Source organism: Castor canadensis, chromosome 9 (genome assembly GCF_047511655.1).
Source record: "Castor canadensis chromosome 9, mCasCan1.hap1v2, whole genome shotgun sequence".
In the NCBI taxonomy this organism is placed as follows: Eukaryota; Metazoa; Chordata; class Mammalia; order Rodentia; family Castoridae; genus Castor; species Castor canadensis.
In genome coordinates this window covers 24,261,729-24,280,035 of record NC_133394.1, presented here as the reverse complement: position 1 = coordinate 24,280,035, position 18,307 = coordinate 24,261,729, and the positions used below count along the sequence as shown (strand labels likewise).

General features: G+C 33.1%; 1 protein-coding gene across 10 annotated transcripts in view; it reads right to left on the bottom strand.

Annotated features, from left to right (window-relative positions):
* The window catches only part of Ccser1 (coiled-coil serine rich protein 1), a 1,264,311-nt gene that overhangs the window by 748,012 nt on the left and 497,992 nt on the right, over positions 1-18,307 (bottom strand). For all 10 annotated transcript variants that reach the window (XR_012435621.1, XM_074041363.1, XM_074041362.1 and 7 more), the window contains one exon: positions 13,569-13,646. Coding sequence is in view for 9 of the 10 variants with exons in the window: in XM_074041363.1 (XP_073897464.1) it covers positions 13,569-13,646 (78 nt within the window). In the remaining variant the exon portion in view is untranslated. The remainder of the gene's footprint in view (positions 1-13,568; positions 13,647-18,307) is intronic.

The following is an 18,307-nucleotide window of genomic DNA, read 5'->3' as shown; positions in this document are numbered from 1 at the left end:
AGATCTTCACACATGATTAAATGTTTATAACTTCTATGTCTTCAGGATCTAACTTGAGGCTTTTGATCTTACTTCTCCCTTAGCTGAGAAACTGAAATACCTGAATCCCATCCCATTGAAATATCACACTTCTCTGGGCCATGCTCAAATATAAACAGCACTATGATTCTCTATAGCTTTCTACTTTCAGAATAACTTCCCATTCTTTTACATAAGGTCTTACACACAATAAGACCTCATTAAATGTTCTCAATAACACCCAAGTCACTCAGATAACAGAAATGTTGACAAATGGCAATAGCAAAACTAATCTCACTAAGGCTTATGGGAAAAAGAAGGAAAGAGAAAGAGGAGAAAAAAAGGCTATTGAGAAAAAGAGAATAGACCCTATTACCTTTATTCTTGTGGTTGTTGTTCCTAGAATTTATGACCAATCTTACTTTCTCAGGCTGTAGCAACTGGCACTTCTCCATCATTTTACTTGTTCTGTTGCCATAGGCTACATCTCTCGCAAAGACACTTAAGGGAGAAAAGTGAGCTTAAATTCCCTACCATTAATTATGCTTTCACAATTCTGCTCAGCTTTTTAGAAACTTTCAGGCTCAAATACTGCTGCTAAATTATTTTTGGTAGGCAGGACCTGACTATTCTAAATGTACCTTTATTCTTCAGAAGTATATGCAACATAATTTCAATATAAATGGTTTAGCTTGCCACATCCACATCAGTGTTCGTCACCTATCCTAACAGATGTCCTCCCATCAGATTTACTAACTAAAAGACCTGACAAAAAGAGGACATGCCAGGTACAAAACATTCACTGCTGATAATATAATTCAAAACTTCCAAAGAAAACAGAAAATTTCCTTAACTGAGAGTCTGACATCAGTATTTATTCAGAGTATTCAACTTGCAGCTGTCTTTAAAATTATGGCCATTCGGATGTTGACTATAGTCTAATATATCCTTTCATTTTCTGTGCTATGTATGTATCAGCTACTAACCAGAAAGAGAGAAATTTCTGCCAAAACACATTTATCTTTCTTTCTCCTGTTTGGAATATATGATGGTCATTATTTTCCTGCACTATTAAGAACTTCTTTATTATTGGTAAGAATACTTTGATTTTTTCATGATTATTATCCAACCTTTAATTTCTGCCATCAAAATCCCACTTTACTTAGGAAAATTACTATAAATAATGATATCGCCCAAATTGCTTATATGTGGTATGAACAGTGAGGAAACTGTAGTTGCATAATACATGCAACAACTTGAAAAGAGTACTTTCTTATTTTACTAATTTTACTGCATCTGTCAGCCTGGTTACTTTATATTTTCATATAGTACAGTAAAAAGAATGGAAGCCCTTCAAACATTTTAGGTCTGATATTCTCTTTAAACTTTTTAGTGTAATTATTAACACATATTAACTGTACAAATTGACGGGATTGATGGCGATATTTTCACACATGCACTCATTGTACTTTAACCATGCTCATCTACCTTTCTTCTGCTCTTGAGCCTGTCTCCACCCCCAACATCAACCCAAGACATTAAAAGGTCTCATATTTTTAAGATTGTATCATTATCAAAGAAAGTATAGCCATTTCTAAATTATTTCACAAATGGTAGAATTAGTTGCACTCAATTCCTTGCACATTTTATCTTACAGTTTAAAATGCAGTCTTAATTTGTTCTGGCTGCTAGGAGAAAGCACCACAGACCGGGTGGTTTCTAAGCAACAGAAATGTTCATTTCACAGTTCTGAAGGCTGAAAGTCTAAGATCAAGGTGCTGGCAGGTTCCATGTTTTTGTTGCTGCCTTGAAGGACAGAGTGCAGGAGGTCCTCCTGTTCCCCAAAGATGGCGATTAGACAGGGGAAAAAGCGCCCTCCCTCCTTCCCAAGAAACACCTGTTCGCGCCAAAATCATCGTGCTGTTTTCGAAACATACTCCTCCCACTGGCAAAAAAAAACTAAACAAAACTATAAAACCTGATGTCCAACCCAACTTGCTGGACCACCGGTTTCCAGGTCCTGCTGCATGCGCCCATGCACCTTTCCTTTCGCATCTCTGTAATTAAAACTTCTCTGATTCGAGTTTCTGCCTTTGATTTCAATCTAAGCGCAGAAGAACGACCCTCACCACCCCAGAATTCCAGCCTATCACCCTCCTTTCTATTCATATATGGAAATCTCTCTGAATACTCAGGTGGTAAAAGACCATTCCCTAAGGTCTTTTAAATGGGAACTAATACTATTCATTAGGTCTTTGCAATTATGACCTAATCACCTCCCCAACTTCCTACTTCCTAATATTGTTATATTAGGCTTAAAGATTTTGACATTTTAATATTGGAAGGACATAAACTTTCAGTCTATGGAATATATATTGATATGTTTCAGTTTCTAACATTCATTTGTAATTTTTTAGACAATTCCAAGATGTAAAAGGTAGAACTCATTTGCAGGAGCATTAAACTCTTGCTGAGTTTGATAGCATCTTATAGTCATGGTCCACCTCAAATAAGCATGTTAATATAAGTCATAATCTTTAATTTTATCTTTTTTCCTAAATTCTTACTTTAAAAATATTGCAGTATGCTTCACATTCAGTATATTTCATAGTTACATGTAATTCTGAAGTAATCGAGACTGTATAAAGAACAACAAAGAATGAATGTGATTTAGAGTTCATATGAAATGAACTAAATAAAGAATTAACATGGATGTGGTACACAGATCAGTTGCTTTATCACTGATAATGATGTTATTATGTGCAAAAACATAAGTGATCATCCCAAGCCAATTTGAATATCTGATTCTGCCTTTGATGTTAAAAGATCTTACTAATATTGGTGTGCACAGCAGTGACCGTCACCTGTCCTATTAGCTTATATCAAGCTTTCTCTTGGGAGCAACAGATACTGTAGAACAGAGTACCAGCCGAATGTGTACTTGTTGACTGTAATGGTTTGTCTCAGAACAAAACTGCCCTGGCATCTTGTTGGTACGGAGAACAAATGTTTCAGACCAAGAGTGTGTTATTATATGTTTATTATATGATTCTTTTTCTTAAAGTTATTTTTATTTCAAAGAATACATAGCTTTTATTTATTTCCCAAATTTCCAAACCCTTTATTGACTGTAGGATTTTTCTAGCAGTGGTTTCACATCCTATCCTTTGCATATCAGTAAGTATGATATATTTGATACATTGTAAGAACCTTTGTAAATATTACAATGTATCCCTACCTGGCACGACAATAATAAAAGAAAGAAAATCTCTAATGTTCAAAGTATAGAAATCTTTATTTTTCTTTATATTCACTATTTTTTAAATTTATTTTTTCAACTGACAAAAATTGGTGTATTTACAAAGTGCAGTGTGTTATTTTGATCCTTGTACCCATTATAGAAAGATTCAATTAAGGTAATTAACATATCCATCATGTCATTAACTTATCATGTTATTGTGATGAGAATGTGAAAAGTCCATTCTTTTTGAACACAATACATTATAATTAACTTTGATCACCATGTATTGCAATAGATCAATAAAACTTATTCCTCAAAAATGTATGTTCCCATCTTTTGTACTTAAATCCCACTATCCTATTAAAAAATATACTACAAAATGCTTGCTTTAGTCCATTATGGAATGTAATTTGAATCTATGCATCCATGTATTTCTGTGATTTCATTCAGTTCAGTGATATGGAAAGTGAATCCTTGAATTATAATTTTTAAGATCATATTTTAGCAGATGTTCAGAAATGGCATTCATTATACTTGTCAAAGGTGCTTCTTGGTTAGAATAACCAGACAGAATAAAGCACAATGTCTTCAAGCATGCTAAAATAAACCATTTACAAAGAAATTTTCTACTTGTACCACTTAGAGAACTCAGAAAAAGGAAAAAAATATAAGGCATCAAGCTGGACCATGATGAACAAACTCACTAAGATTCAAATAAGGAAAAAAATGTGTGAGTTGGAAATAAGATGGAGGGGGCATGCCATTATTTTTAGCGTATGTTAATGTGAACTAATTCTTATCTTGTTTATACCTGTCTGAAATTATTTTGATAGTATGTAAGAATAATTCGGATAGCAATGTGAAGCTAGCAAGCAACAAGAAATGATTTATTTTTCCCAGTAAGAATTTCCCACCTGAAATCCACTATGTCTGAGAGATATTGCATATCTTTGAACACAAATTAAATAAAATTGATTTTGGTTTTAATTTATATAATTTTTTTTACTTATCTTACTAGGATACAGAATTCTCATTTTTTATTATATGAGTGATCACTATACAAATATCATGCTATCTGTAAAGGTCAAATAATAGATACACTGTTAGTTATAAATTTACCTTGAGAGAATAAGAAGAAACAAACGTATGCTATCCTTAGAACATCCTTCTTACATGGTTGATTGTTCACTTGTGTCTAAAGAACTTGACTGATAAACAACATCCTACATAAAAAGTTTTCCATAACTGATAAGAGTGGGTCACTGTTCCAAATTGCCTGTATAAACAATATGCTTTATGTTGAGCACCTGACTTCTTTCTGGGAATTAGGAATTTTAGTGCTTGCTGAGCTGTGTTTTATGTGGCCACCATGAAATAAGTCACTGCTGAGTTTCTAATAGGCTTTATGGAGAAGAAGCATCACATAGAAGATGCTATTTTTATTGCTTGTAGAAAAGTATGTGTGGTCTGTATGGAGTTCTTTGAGTCTTCTTACAAATCTCTGAAGATGTGGTCTTGGTGACCATCAACACATATAATAACAGTTTATCCCAAAGAAAAGATGAGGAGTGAATCTGTGTATTTCTGGACCTCTCCCTTATTGGCCTAGAGGCTTCTACTTTCCCTTTTATTTTTCCCTTGGAGCACTTAACTCTAGAGGAAGTCAGCTACCAAGTAATTACTCTCAAACCACCATGCTGTAAGACTGAAGCATGTCCATGGAGAGGACAAGTGGAAGGGAGGGGAGAGGGAGAGGTACCCACAAGCTTCAAGGAGTTCTAGTCCTATAGCCCAGGTACTAGTCTTGTGAATAAAAGGACCATTGTCAACGTCTACCTCATTTCAGTTGTCAAATGGCTGTATCCTCAGTCTCCATCTGACTGCATTTACTTTAATACCTCAATCAAAATCTGTCCATATGTGGTCAGTCAACATTTATATCACAAACAACAAAAATTATCCTGGTAGACTGGTAAATTTTGAACCATTTTATTACATAGAAATTCATAAGTGAAATTACTATTTTATTTTTTAACTGATAAAAAGTAATTGCTTAAAAATGTGCATGTTGTAGGAAATAAGCCCTTCTTAAAATGTATTCCCATGAGGGAACCATATTGATGCCAGATTTATTTAAAATTATTTTCATAACCGCTATGATCTGAATGTTCCCTCCAAAACTAATGTTGAAATTTAACTGCTATTGAGCAGTTAAATGGTGATTAAGTAATGAGCACTTAATGGACTAATACACTGATGCTGCTTTCATGGGAGTGGGTTAGTTATTGCACAAGTAAATTCCTGCTTAATAAGGATGAATTTAGTCCTATTTTCTCTTTCTGTCTCATGTGTGCCTGCTTCCCCACTGGCCATGTTATGAGACAGAAAAGTAGCAACTCGGTAGATGCTGGCACCATGCTCTTGACAGTCCAGATCTGTGACCTAAATAAACTTTTATTGTTTGTAATTTAACCAATATGTGATATTCTGTTATAGCACCAGGAGATGGACTAAGACAATAATATAAATCAATTTCTTAAAATAAGTAAAAGCATAGTGTGTTCTTACATTGAAAATTCATCATCTAGTCCTTCAAGGATTTTATTTTTGTTTGCTTACTTCTTCCAATGAATACCAGTGAATTATATTTCTTGTCCATAATTATTGACCTGTCAAAAACTACCTCAAATTCTGTTACTTCTAGATTTACCTAAATAACATTTTTCTGTTATTTGGAAGACCAAATAGATTATCAGAGATAAGGATTAATTTAGGATTGAATATTAGCACTAGTAAAACCAACATCATCCACCACTTCACATTTAGTCTCTCTGGATCACAACCATGAAAAAAATAAACCAACCAGATAAACAAATCTTAATCAATCTCTATATGATGATATTTACTTAATTTGCATTGTGAAAAAGATAATTGATGAAATGAAAAGAAAAAATATAGAGAGGCTAGACATAGCAGTGTTTGCCTGTAATCCCAGCTACTCTGAAGGTGGAGATTGGATGAATTTTGGTTTGAAGTTATGCCAGGTAAAAAATAAATCAAAATCCCATTTCAACAAACAAGCAGAGCATAGCAATGTGTGTCTGTGATCTCAACTACAAGGGGGAGGCATATTTACCTGGGCCATAGTTCAGACTGTCAAAACTGCATGACCCTATCTAAAAAATAACCTAAAACAAAGAGGATTGGAGGTATGGCTCATGTAGCAGAGCACTTACCTGGCAAGTGCAAGGCACTAAATTCAAATCCCAGTATAGTACCTCATCCCCCCCCCACAAAAGTAAAATGTAGAGAACATTACTATCAAGAATCATGCTGGCTTTGTTCTTTTAAGATACCTAAACCTGATCTGTTAACAAATCCTGCAGAGTTAACATTCAAAATGTATTCAACATTCAACTACTTCTTACCCACTCAACCTTTACCACTCCTGTTGAAGTCATCATAATCTCTAACTCACAGGAGCCTTGACTCCTCTCTTCTACCATGTCACCTTTGTTGTATCTACACAAAATCCAAATACTTGTAGTGAAGTCCAATTGCCATTCTTTTGCTCAAAACATTTCAGTGGGGTTCTATCACCTGTAAAACATGAACTTGAGTCTGTAACATTGCCTATAAGACTTTTCCTGATAAAGTTCCTCTCTGACCTAATCTCTCATTACTTGACCCTTCATTCACTGTACTCATTTGCAATGTTAAATCTAAAATGCCAACCATTCTTTTTGCCCCACAGTTTTGCATGTGCTGTTTTTAGACCTCTTCCCATAGAACCTGAGCTTCTGTATGTATATACTGGTTTTTAATGACCACTTTTTTGTCATAGTTTCTGATAAGATGTCCCATAAACAGAGAGTGCCTTCTTTGATCATATGGCAACACAATCCACTGTCATTTTCTGTATTCCCAATCTATACATCCCATAGCATTTATCATGCTTCACATCTTATATATTCACTTTCTTGTCATTTATTTTTTTCACCAGAACTCATACACTAGGAAAACAGGGATTTAGTCTGTGTTGTTTACAGTGATGCATGAATGTCTTAGAATATTATCAAATGCATGCTAATTAATCAATGAATGGGTTCATTAATAAATCACTGACAGAGACAATAAATACAGAAATATATCACAGTGGGTTCTTCCTATGGTTCTTCCTATTGGTAAAAAGTGATTTCCAATATTAATCAAGACCACTAAATCCAATAAATGAAAAAAATAATAAAATCTCTCTCACTCTTACACACAATCCTAAATCTGTGCAGGGTACACAACAGATGATACTGTGAAAATCATGCCACAATTTGGTCCCCATTTTCCTAGTGCCTCCAAAGATGCTCTTTCCATTATGACATTGTTAGAAAAAATAAGTTGAAACTCTTCACTGCATTGTTGTGATAACATATAAAGGAGTAAAAAAGCAATGACTTATTTAGAGTGGATTATCCCTAGAATTCTATAGAGATCGAATAATGTTCTTTCAGCAGAAGACATGCTTTCAGGTGGCAACCTGTAAATCTTACTGTGGGTGGTTGAAGAATTAAAGAAAATTTACTACAGTATATCCCTGATAATAAGATTCCATGTGCCTACCCTTATTATAATAGAAGCTATGTACTTTTTCAAAATAATGCTCTATTACATTTATCAGTTTTCTCTCAAGATGAATTCATTATATTTACTTTTTTCCACAACAATTAATAAACTTTTCAATTTCATAAAAGTAATCTGATATATGAGCTCAATAGAATATCTGAGAGCCTAAAATAAATAATATGACTTGTAGAAATGAATCTTAATCTCCATTAAAGTAAGTAAAAGATTTGTTTAAAGTGCATTTCTCCTTTCCTACTTGAAAATGAAATACAAAAGGGGATTAAAAAGACTTCTGCTTCATATTATTTATAATATGGGAACTTTCTTGCTTTAAGTTTAGGTATCTTGCCTCTATAAAAAATATAGAGAGGGCAGGGAGGAGAGGGCAGGGAGCAGAAGGCAGCCCAAATAATGTATATACATATAAGTAAATGTAAAATTGATAAAATAAAAAAATTTAAATTATTAATATTTATATATTAGCATATTATATGTTCTCATAGGCACTTTCACTTATTGACTTGTTTAGCCAAATTTTTAAGAACCTAATGAAGAAGTGCTATGGTTGTTCTTATTTTATAAATGAAGAAATTGAGACACAAAATAACTGGCTCAAGATCACACAGCAGAAAACTGGCAGAACTGGGATTTGAACCTGGCAGTCTCTAATTTGAACCTGCTTCTAATGCTCCTGATCCACTTTTCTCATTTATTAAAATTAAATGTTGTTCTGATAAGAGAAATAAGTGGTTATTATAGAAACTTAGGAAATTTATTTCCTAAACAAGTATAATCCAGCCAAATGATGATGTTCAATGTTTTCTAGAATGTTTTTTTAAACACACTGCTTACTTTACATAATTGACAGCAAGCTACTGTGTGAGTTACTGTATTTTACTAAGTCCTGAGTTTAGATTATATGTTCAACTAGATAGAACCACTGTTTCTCTTCTGATAGTTCAGCAATTGTTGAGAGATACATTTATTTATGTATGTATTTATTTATTTACTTTCATCATCCCTCCTTTGCCCATTATTTAAACAAGGAAGCTCTGTGTATCATAGAGTTAGTTTTGTGTCAGGGCAGAAGAATCTTCAGATGCAATACTGTTAAGAAATGACCCAAGCCTTGTATGCACATATGAATAATAAAATTAAAAAAAAAAAGGAAAAGCTTATTGAAAATGTTTTTCCCCCAGTATTTTGGCTGGTTTATGGAAGGAAGGGTTATCCATGAGAAAATCTTTAGAGAAAGAAACTTTCTTCAAGCAAAAAGGTGACTTCAGGGGATGAGGGAAAGGAATCAAGAGAACCCTGTATTTCACATGGAGAGGACAACCAGGAGCAAGTCAAGCACTGCTCTGCGTCAATTTCCATGATGTTGTCTGTGCATCAGAGATGCTGACTCCACTGCACCTTCTAGGTGCTGGGATACTAAAGTAAGAGACATTCCAGGAACACAATCATCACAGGAGGCAGCAGTCAATAGGATAAAAAAGGTAACAAGTCTAAGGAAAGATAGAGTTACATTTGTTTCTTTCTGATTGAACTTAATAGAGGATCAGAGTAAGTCAGTGTAATAGAATAATACGATTTTCCCAAATATCTAATCAAAGAACAGTTGCTTTCTGGAGGAAAAGAGGACCAAAATGGAGTCATACTTCATTAAAGTATGGATAAATTTAAAAATGTGATCAACTTGATTGGCAAAAAGATCAAGACCCATGATACTATTATAAAGGTGTTAGGAATAACAAGTCAGCTTTAGCTTCAAGAGCATTAGTTTCAGGAATGGTTTGAAACTGCTAATAACTATATGTACAAAAACATTCAAAGGGTCATCATATTACAGCACACTAATATTTGGTGTCCCCAAGACATCTCTGGTCTGCAACATCTTACTGAGAGTAACATGGGGAGAGAGGAGGTAGTTCACTTGGGAAGTGATTAGATGGTTGCAAGAAATAAGAGAGAATAGTAGAAGGAAAAGTAGAATATGGTAGAATGAGCACATCAAAATTGATAGGGTCAACACTGGTCAGCATTATTTTAAAGAAAGCTGTAAAAAAGTCCAAGGGTTATGCAATCTTGTTCCCTTTTTGTCACAGCAAAGTTTTATTTAAATGGATGATCTTGAGCTTTTGTTATTATATTACAGATATATGATATCACATTTTTCCAACCCATGTAAAACTAGGGCATGTGTCAGCTCATATTTGCTTATACTTGATATAATGCAGAGCATGCTATTAAAAACAGGTTATAAATTTGCCAAATATGTCTCTATAAAAATAGTATACAAAATTATTAGAAGTTAGAATTGTAGAAATTTCTTAGCAGCAACAAACTAACTTGGAAGTCTGTGATCATATTTCTGTATTATATGTAACAGATTTTGAAATATGCATCATAGTCCATAGCGGTGTACTGAATGTGCGCTCATAGCGCAATATGAATACAAGATAGAATGGTGATGACTACAGTGAACAGGAACTTACTCACGTGCACTTTCCATATAAATATTCCACTCATTTCTGGCCAATCAGTTCTATTTGAAAATGAAGCAGAGTGCCCATTTATTCCAGTTACATAAGGTAAGACTGGATGGATTTTTTAATCCATCATAAAATGGGAGAATGGAGAAGTGAGTCAGTATGTGAGGCTTTGATTTGGTTTTATTTAATGTGAATAATAGGTGTGAATACTAATAAATTTAGGAAACACTGCCTTACTGAAAAAGAAACAGCTTATCCCAAACAAAATTTGTCACCTTTAACACTTGTATCTCTGCAGTTTAACCTACCTTTCAACTTCTTAAAATACTCATGAAGATATCATCTAGTTTTCTTCTACATTTAAGTTAATAGATTTTATTGTAGAACATTCCTAACATTCATGTAAAGAACTATGATACACATATCAGTGGGACAGTAATTATTAGGTTTTTTTAAAAAACATCATATTTGCCTTTATTTTAAATGGTAAGGTTGAAATCAATTTAATCTAAATACCATTCAAAGATAATGTTTAAAGGAAGGCAATTCACCATGATAAAGACTTAAGCCAAAACAAGGTCTCTTCCTCCAATAGTTTGAGGAGTACTTCCAAAACAGACTACAGAAATGGAAGGAACACCATTCTTTTCCTAACCTTATTACTTCCCAACTGAAAAGGAAAACCAATTCCCTCAACTATCCACCAATGCTTATCTTTCAGATGCTCGGCTTTGGTCTTCCAATATTAGGGTGGGTGGTGATGGGGTTAAGTTGGAATAACTGTATCTTAAGAAACTAATGGTTAATCTTGATTGTCAATTTGATTGGATTGAACTACACTTCAGAGATTAGTAAACACATCTCTGGTGTATCTGTGAGGGTATTTGCAAGAATGACTAGATAGTAAGTGGTTTAATCCATTAATGGATTCAAAATTACAATATTCTACTGGAGGTGATAGAACTGTGAAAGGTGTGGCCTGTTTTTGAAAGTTAAATCTTGGCCCTGGCCATCTCCAATTATTGTTCTTTGCTTCCTGGCTTCCAAGTCATGAGCAGCTCTGCTACATCATGTCCTTCCTCTGTGATGTCCTGCCTCATTATTTGCTCAGAAAAATGGAGCCACTTGACCATGGACTGAAACCCCTGAAATCATAAACCAGAATAATACTTTCTTCTTTTGAGCTTTTTCAGGTATTTTCATTGTGGCAAAAAAAACTTGACAAACACAGAAAATAAGGGATAATTATCAAATGAAAGGACATACTATATTCATGGGAAAAGAGAAAACAAGAGAATTTATTTTTGTTCTAGTTGCCATGTTATTCAAATATCATAATTTTAAATAAAATGATAGTCACATAGAAATTACAATTTCAGATTTTTTGCTATATGGTTATAAGAAAACTTAAATGTCCTCTGTGTCTTAAATAGTTTTCAGCAGATTCTTGAAATTATAATGCAGTATATTGCCAATGTACTTACTGAAATGTTTTATAAATATTTTATTTTATAAAAGAGCATATCAGTATCCTATTACACATTTATACAATGGTAATTTAAAAATTATAACTGAAAGAAGCAAAAGCTTCATAATTTTAAATTTTAGATACATTTAAATATAAGTAGGATGACTTTATAAGTGATACATTTTAGAAAAAATATAAATAATATTCTCACATAAGAAGTAAATTAAAAGGGACTATACACATATTGGCAATTGAAAGCCAATGTTACACATTATAAGCACTTGAAAGTTTTAGTTGCTTATAAAATCATTTATGCACATTTACTCAAAGACAATATTAGTTTCTTAGAACCAAAGAATCTAAAAAGAATAATTATTTTTATATTAACATTATATCGGCAGATTCAAGAATGTATCTGACCCTTTTTTAACCTTTGTTAAAAAATACATCAGCTTTTAAGGCTGGTAGTCATTATCAACTTAGTAAAAAGGGAAAATGGTTTCTGGTGAAGTTTGAGAATTGAATTAAAGTCTTATTAGTGATATAATTCTTCTATAAATTTTGTTCCATACCATAAAATAGAAATTTCAAATAACATTAAACTTTGAAGCATTGAATTGTGGCCTCAGTTTTCAAATTACTTACTTCTATATAAATGATGTAATCAAAATAATGTTCAGTATTTAATAGTTTTTGATACAGAAATGACCTTTTAAAAAACAAGTACTAAGTCACCTTTATACAATTAATAATGCAATTAAAGTTAACTTAAAAACAGTAATTTTTGTATATCAATAAGTAAATAAACATAGCTAGAAAACTAAAGCCACTCAATGGACTTGATTGCCTTTAGTAATTTTCATTTCACTAATACAGAAATACTATTTTTAAGGAAACCCATCCCAGTCATTGCACTGGAAAACAGCAATATAAGGCTTAAAAAAGATAATCCTTATAAGAAAAAGGAAAAAAAAAACAATTTCCTGACAAAAGGCAGCAATCATGAAGTTATAATCAGTTTGAAATGGTGTATTGCTTTGTTTTTAAGCCAAATTATACAGAAACCATTGCATTTAAGTACATCAGCCCAATGTTCTAAGTTTTTGTTAATACTATTAAAGATACCCTCTATAATAATCCTTATTACATCCCAACATCCATGGCACAAACATAAAATACTTGATTCACAGGTTTGGCTTAAAGGGAGACAACTAATTTTAAATAGTAAAGCAAGACTCTTATTTTTTGTAATACATAAAGCTTTTCAAATTGAAGAAATACTAGTCATACCACTTAAATACTGACTTGCAAATTTACTTAACTATTTATGAAATATAATGTGTTTGGGAGAATGAGTCCACATTTCAGTTCTTGATGTTGGCTCTTATTTGTTAATGATTACACCATTAAATATTAGTGAGATAGTGTTGTGAATGAAAACATTATTGATGACTCTATCCTTCATAAAAGCAAAAGATTTGACTCTCTAATTTATGTGACCTATACTCCTACAATAAAGTCCCATGTTGTACACGTAAGGCAAATTAAAAGCATTTCAGACTTTTACAAGCAGTAGAATGACAATCAGACAAAAAGAAAATGATTGTAACATTTGAAATCAGATCCGTAGCGATTAAAGCAGTTCACCTCACCATCTTTGCATAAACTACGTAAAGGATTTGTAAAACTAAAAGTATTTTTTAAAATTCCTTTTTAAATTTTTTTTTACCTTGAAAGGCACTGGCTCTTCTGTCAGAGGACTTACAGGAAGTGAAGTGGTGCTGCTTGCTGGGCTCATGTCCGCACTCTGCAAAGGAACCAAAACTGCATTTTAAAAACTGCAATCAAAGGGAAACTTTTTGTAGTCATTCCCATTATTTCAAACTAAGAATCTCATTCTTTTTGTTAAAATAAAATGAATAAATAAGTGTGGACAGATAAAAATTCAAATTATGATTAAATAATAAATCATTCCATATGTAGAAATGAATAGTTATCTGGGAAGTTATTCTCCATGTACGTTTTAAGTGCAGTTCAAAAAACATATGGCAACTTCTTGAGTTGCAGTGATACTCAGTATTATTTTTGTGCAACTAATATTTCTGTCTTTTCTTGGAAAATTAAAGTATAGCTATAATGATTTATAATATGACTATTTCAATGACTTTCAGATGAATTTGAAACATGTATCATTTTTTGTGCTTGTATAGAGATTTAAGTTATTGCACCTAACTTTTTTTGTTATACAGACCACGTCTGTCATTGAAACACAATTACAAATTGAACAAACACTAATTTAACATTCCAATATTCATAACCCCTGACATCTTACTATTTTTCTTAAACACTGCTAAGCAAAAAATGTTTATACAAATATAAGAGTATGATTAGGATGTTGCTAATGTTATATTAATTCTTTAAATCATAATAAAAATTTCTTAAATAAGAGATAGATTTTAAAAAAGACATAAGTTAGAAGTTCATCATTAACTTACTAAAAAGAAGAAAAAGTTACTGATAATAGGTTGCAACAGAAGAAACCAATTATTTTCTTAGCCCATTTTCTCAGATGAATTCTTCCCCTTAAGTAGATAAGCAAACAAAACTGAAAAATTTCTCATCTTGGTTTTGAAATACATACACATGACAAGACAGAAAAATTTTCTGGAGAGATTAAAGAGAAAGAATTTATTAGCCTTGGGTGAGACAAGGAAGAAAGTGGACCAGTTTGGTGATGTCAACCAATAAAACCTGCATGTGGTGGCATGTGCCTGTCACATCAGCTACAGAGGAAGAATAAGTAGGAGTGTGTTGGTCCAGGTCATAAACGTGGGACACTATATGAAAAATAACCAAAGCAGAAAGGACTGGGAGTGTGGAACAAAAGTGCCTGCCTAGCGAAAGCAAGGTCTTCAGTTCTAATTGCAGTACTGAATAAAGAAAATAAAAGTTTACAGGAGAAATTTAGATAAAAATTGAACATTATTTGTAATCCACTAAAGGAGGAAGAAAAATAAATGCACTGGGTAATTGAGGTTAGTTGCTATTTTTAATTGCTAAATTTACTCATAGTTTCTAGTCCATTTATTTAGATTAAAAAAATCAGAAGTATTAAAGGTTTTCCTACAAACTAGTTTAATGCTGATTCTTACCTAAGAAATGTAGAAATAGAAAACCATTATGGAAAACAAACTCTTGAGTTCTTTTCTCAATGTGAGATTTCTCAGGAAAATTTAACAAGTGACAGAACACAGTTTGTACTAATTGAATTGCCAGATATTCACCTGTAGTATTGATAACCCCAATGCTCATTACAATTTCATGCCCTTACAAATCATACATTCAGGAGACAAAGGTAATATAAAGTTATGGAAATTTAAAATCCTGGACCATATTCTTGCAGTTTCTCTCTCCCATAAGACAATGAACTTAAAGTCAGGCATCATAGCAAAAATTTTAAGGGGTTGATATATTCCACAACATGCCAGCAAAAAATGTGTACACTGCTACGAGTCTAGAAAGTTCACTCCAATGTCCCATGTGGCACTGATTTTTTGAATGTCATTCTTATTGAAAAGTTTGTTCTGGCTTTAACTTTCAAATCCATTTTATAGTGTAACACTTTAATTCTATTGTTCTTAAGAAATCTTGAGATGCATTATTTTAAAAACAAATCAGTCTTACAGGAAAACATCATAAACTGCACTTAATTATTGAGTTGAGAAAAACATAATAAAATCAAATACTGATGGGTGCCAGTGGCTCATGCTTGTAATCCTAGCTACTCAGGAGGCAGAGACCAAGAGGATTGTGATTCAAAGCCAGCCCAGGCAAACAGTTCATAAGATCCTATCTCAAAAAAATCCTTTCACAAAAAATTGGGCTGGTGGAGAACTTACCTGCAATATAATCCAACCTTTTGAAAGTGTGTAGTTAGAAGAATTTTGACAAATGTATCAACATTTATAACTACCACCAAAATCACTAAGAAACATAATATTCTATTTCCCCTTGTGACATGAAGTAAAGAACTCTCAATAGATTTACAAGTAATCTGTCAATGCAATGGATGTTTTTAGTATAAAATTTCCAAATAGTTATTTGTATAATAACAACCCCTAAAACTTAAATTATATCCAATTTTAAGTATTCTTAATTTGTAAATGAGTAGGATACTTTTTCATCTTAGAGAAAAATTACCTTTTTTTAATAACTATCTTATTATTATGTTTTTCCTTTGATTCTGAGGAATCTGTTAATTTTACTCAATAAAATGTTTTTTATTTACCCATAGTGCCTAGATATTGGTTTTTCTAACAAAGGGAAAATGGCAGACTCCAGTTAGAGATAAGACATTGAATACAGAAACTAATCCTGGATCATCTTGTTGTGCTGAAAAGTAAACCAGTGTTCATCAAACACAAGGACAAGAGTGCCAAAGAGAAAAGCAAGCCCACTTAAAAGACCTCCTAAATGCCAAAGTTGGAGTGACTTGGACAATAAAATAAATTACATAATACTGAAGCATAATTCAAAGAATTTTTATAATCCATGAATCAATGTGGCACACACTTATAATCCCAGCTACTTAAGAGGAAGAAGTTGGAGGATTATGATCTGAGAACTTCTCTGGAAAATAAAATAACAAGCAAAAGGACCAGAGTTATAGTTCAAGTGGTAGAGCAATAGCCTAGCAACCATGTAGTCCTGAGTTCAAATCCCTCTACTGCCAGAAAATCACTCCATGAATCCACACAGATGTAATAAAATGATGGAATAAATAATTGGAGAGAAGAGACAAATCCTCATACAGGAAACTTCCAAATAATTTATGTAGAAACTTTATGTCTTTAAGAAGTGGAATTTAGCTGCGGATGGCGCCACATCTCAGCACTTGGAAGGCTGAAGTGGGAGGATGTTGAGTTTGAGGACTAGCCTGGCACAAATAGAGAGACTCTGTCTCAAACAAAACAAACAAACAAAAAACAGGTGAAACTTAATGTGCAAGTCAGCTAAAGTCAGGTCTTTTCTGTCACAGGAGTTACTATATAATATAACTGTCATTGTGTGGATGCCAGGTAACCTCCCGGAATTGCTGCCTGCATGCTTTGTGAAATGCTGCTTGACCTTCCAAGGTTCTTGTGGCCAAAGAGCTCTTTATCAATCTCAAACTGCTTGCTTAAAGATGAAACTTTCTTGTTCTCCCTGCCTCAAGGTCCTCCTTATCCTATGTGTCCCCTTTTCAAATTAGCCAATCATGAAGATTGTAAACCAAAACCCATCCATCAAAATGAGGAGCAGACTTGCGTTAGAGATAAAAACTGAGCAGACTTCCTGCTTGATGTGTTTGCTAATTGGACTCTCTGTGGTACATCCTTCTGCAGAAGCAAATTTTTGCCTTGCCTATTGACTTTTGAGTTGTGTCATCTCTGTCATAACACCCAAATATCCCAAATTCATTTCTAACACTTAATGTCCCAGACACACACTCAGCAGGCCATAATGACTACTTCCATGAGGAAAGCATAAAAGGGAGAGATGTACCTTTACTGTGGAGAAACTTGGAAAATCCCACATTAGCCAAATGATCTAGGTTAGCATCATAAAAATAGCATGTACCCTTGATAATGGGATGACAGAGATGCCTCATGTTCATGGTCTTTCTGCCCCAAATAGTAACTCCAGTCTAATCATAAGAAAACCATCACACAAAATGAAATTGAGAGATATTCTGGAAAAACAAAAGAAAAAAAAAAAAAAACTACGCAGTGCTCCTTAATACTATAAGGCTGTTAAGGCAAAGGAAACTGTTTGAAATTTTCATAGACCAGATTGCTGGGAAGACATGAAAACCAATCACAATGTGACATCTTGAGTGGGATCTTGGAGTAACACTAAGGACATCAGGGAAAACTGGGAAATCTGAATACACCGTCCATTTTAGTTAGCAGCAATGCATCAATGCTTCTTTCTCATGCAGTGGAGTCTGCAGGGTAGGATAACAACAGGAAAACTGGTAAGGAAGATCATGAGTTCTCTACACTACCTCTGCAACTTTTCTGTAAATCTAAAACAATTCTAAAATTAAAAGTTTACTTTATAAAAAGTGCTTCATTATTAATATAACCAGGCTATTCAGGATTACAACTCATGACAGTCATAATACCCTTAGCTTCTGAAATTATATAAGGAATTTTATAAGTTTCATAAAAATACACTTTGACAGGTAATTTTATCAGGATGATACATAATCTCCTGTACCAAAGAATCTTTGCTCTTCTCTGAAGATATCTCTGGAAAGTTAATGCTAAATTGTTTTGCATGCTTTCATGTTCCATATGGGAATGTCAAAGAAAAGTTTCAGCCATATAAAATGATCTATTTGTTTTGGTATTCTTAAAGTGCTTGGTAGAGTGAGTTTGTATTATTAATATTTTCTGAATGCCATAGTTCCATAGTACAGATCCA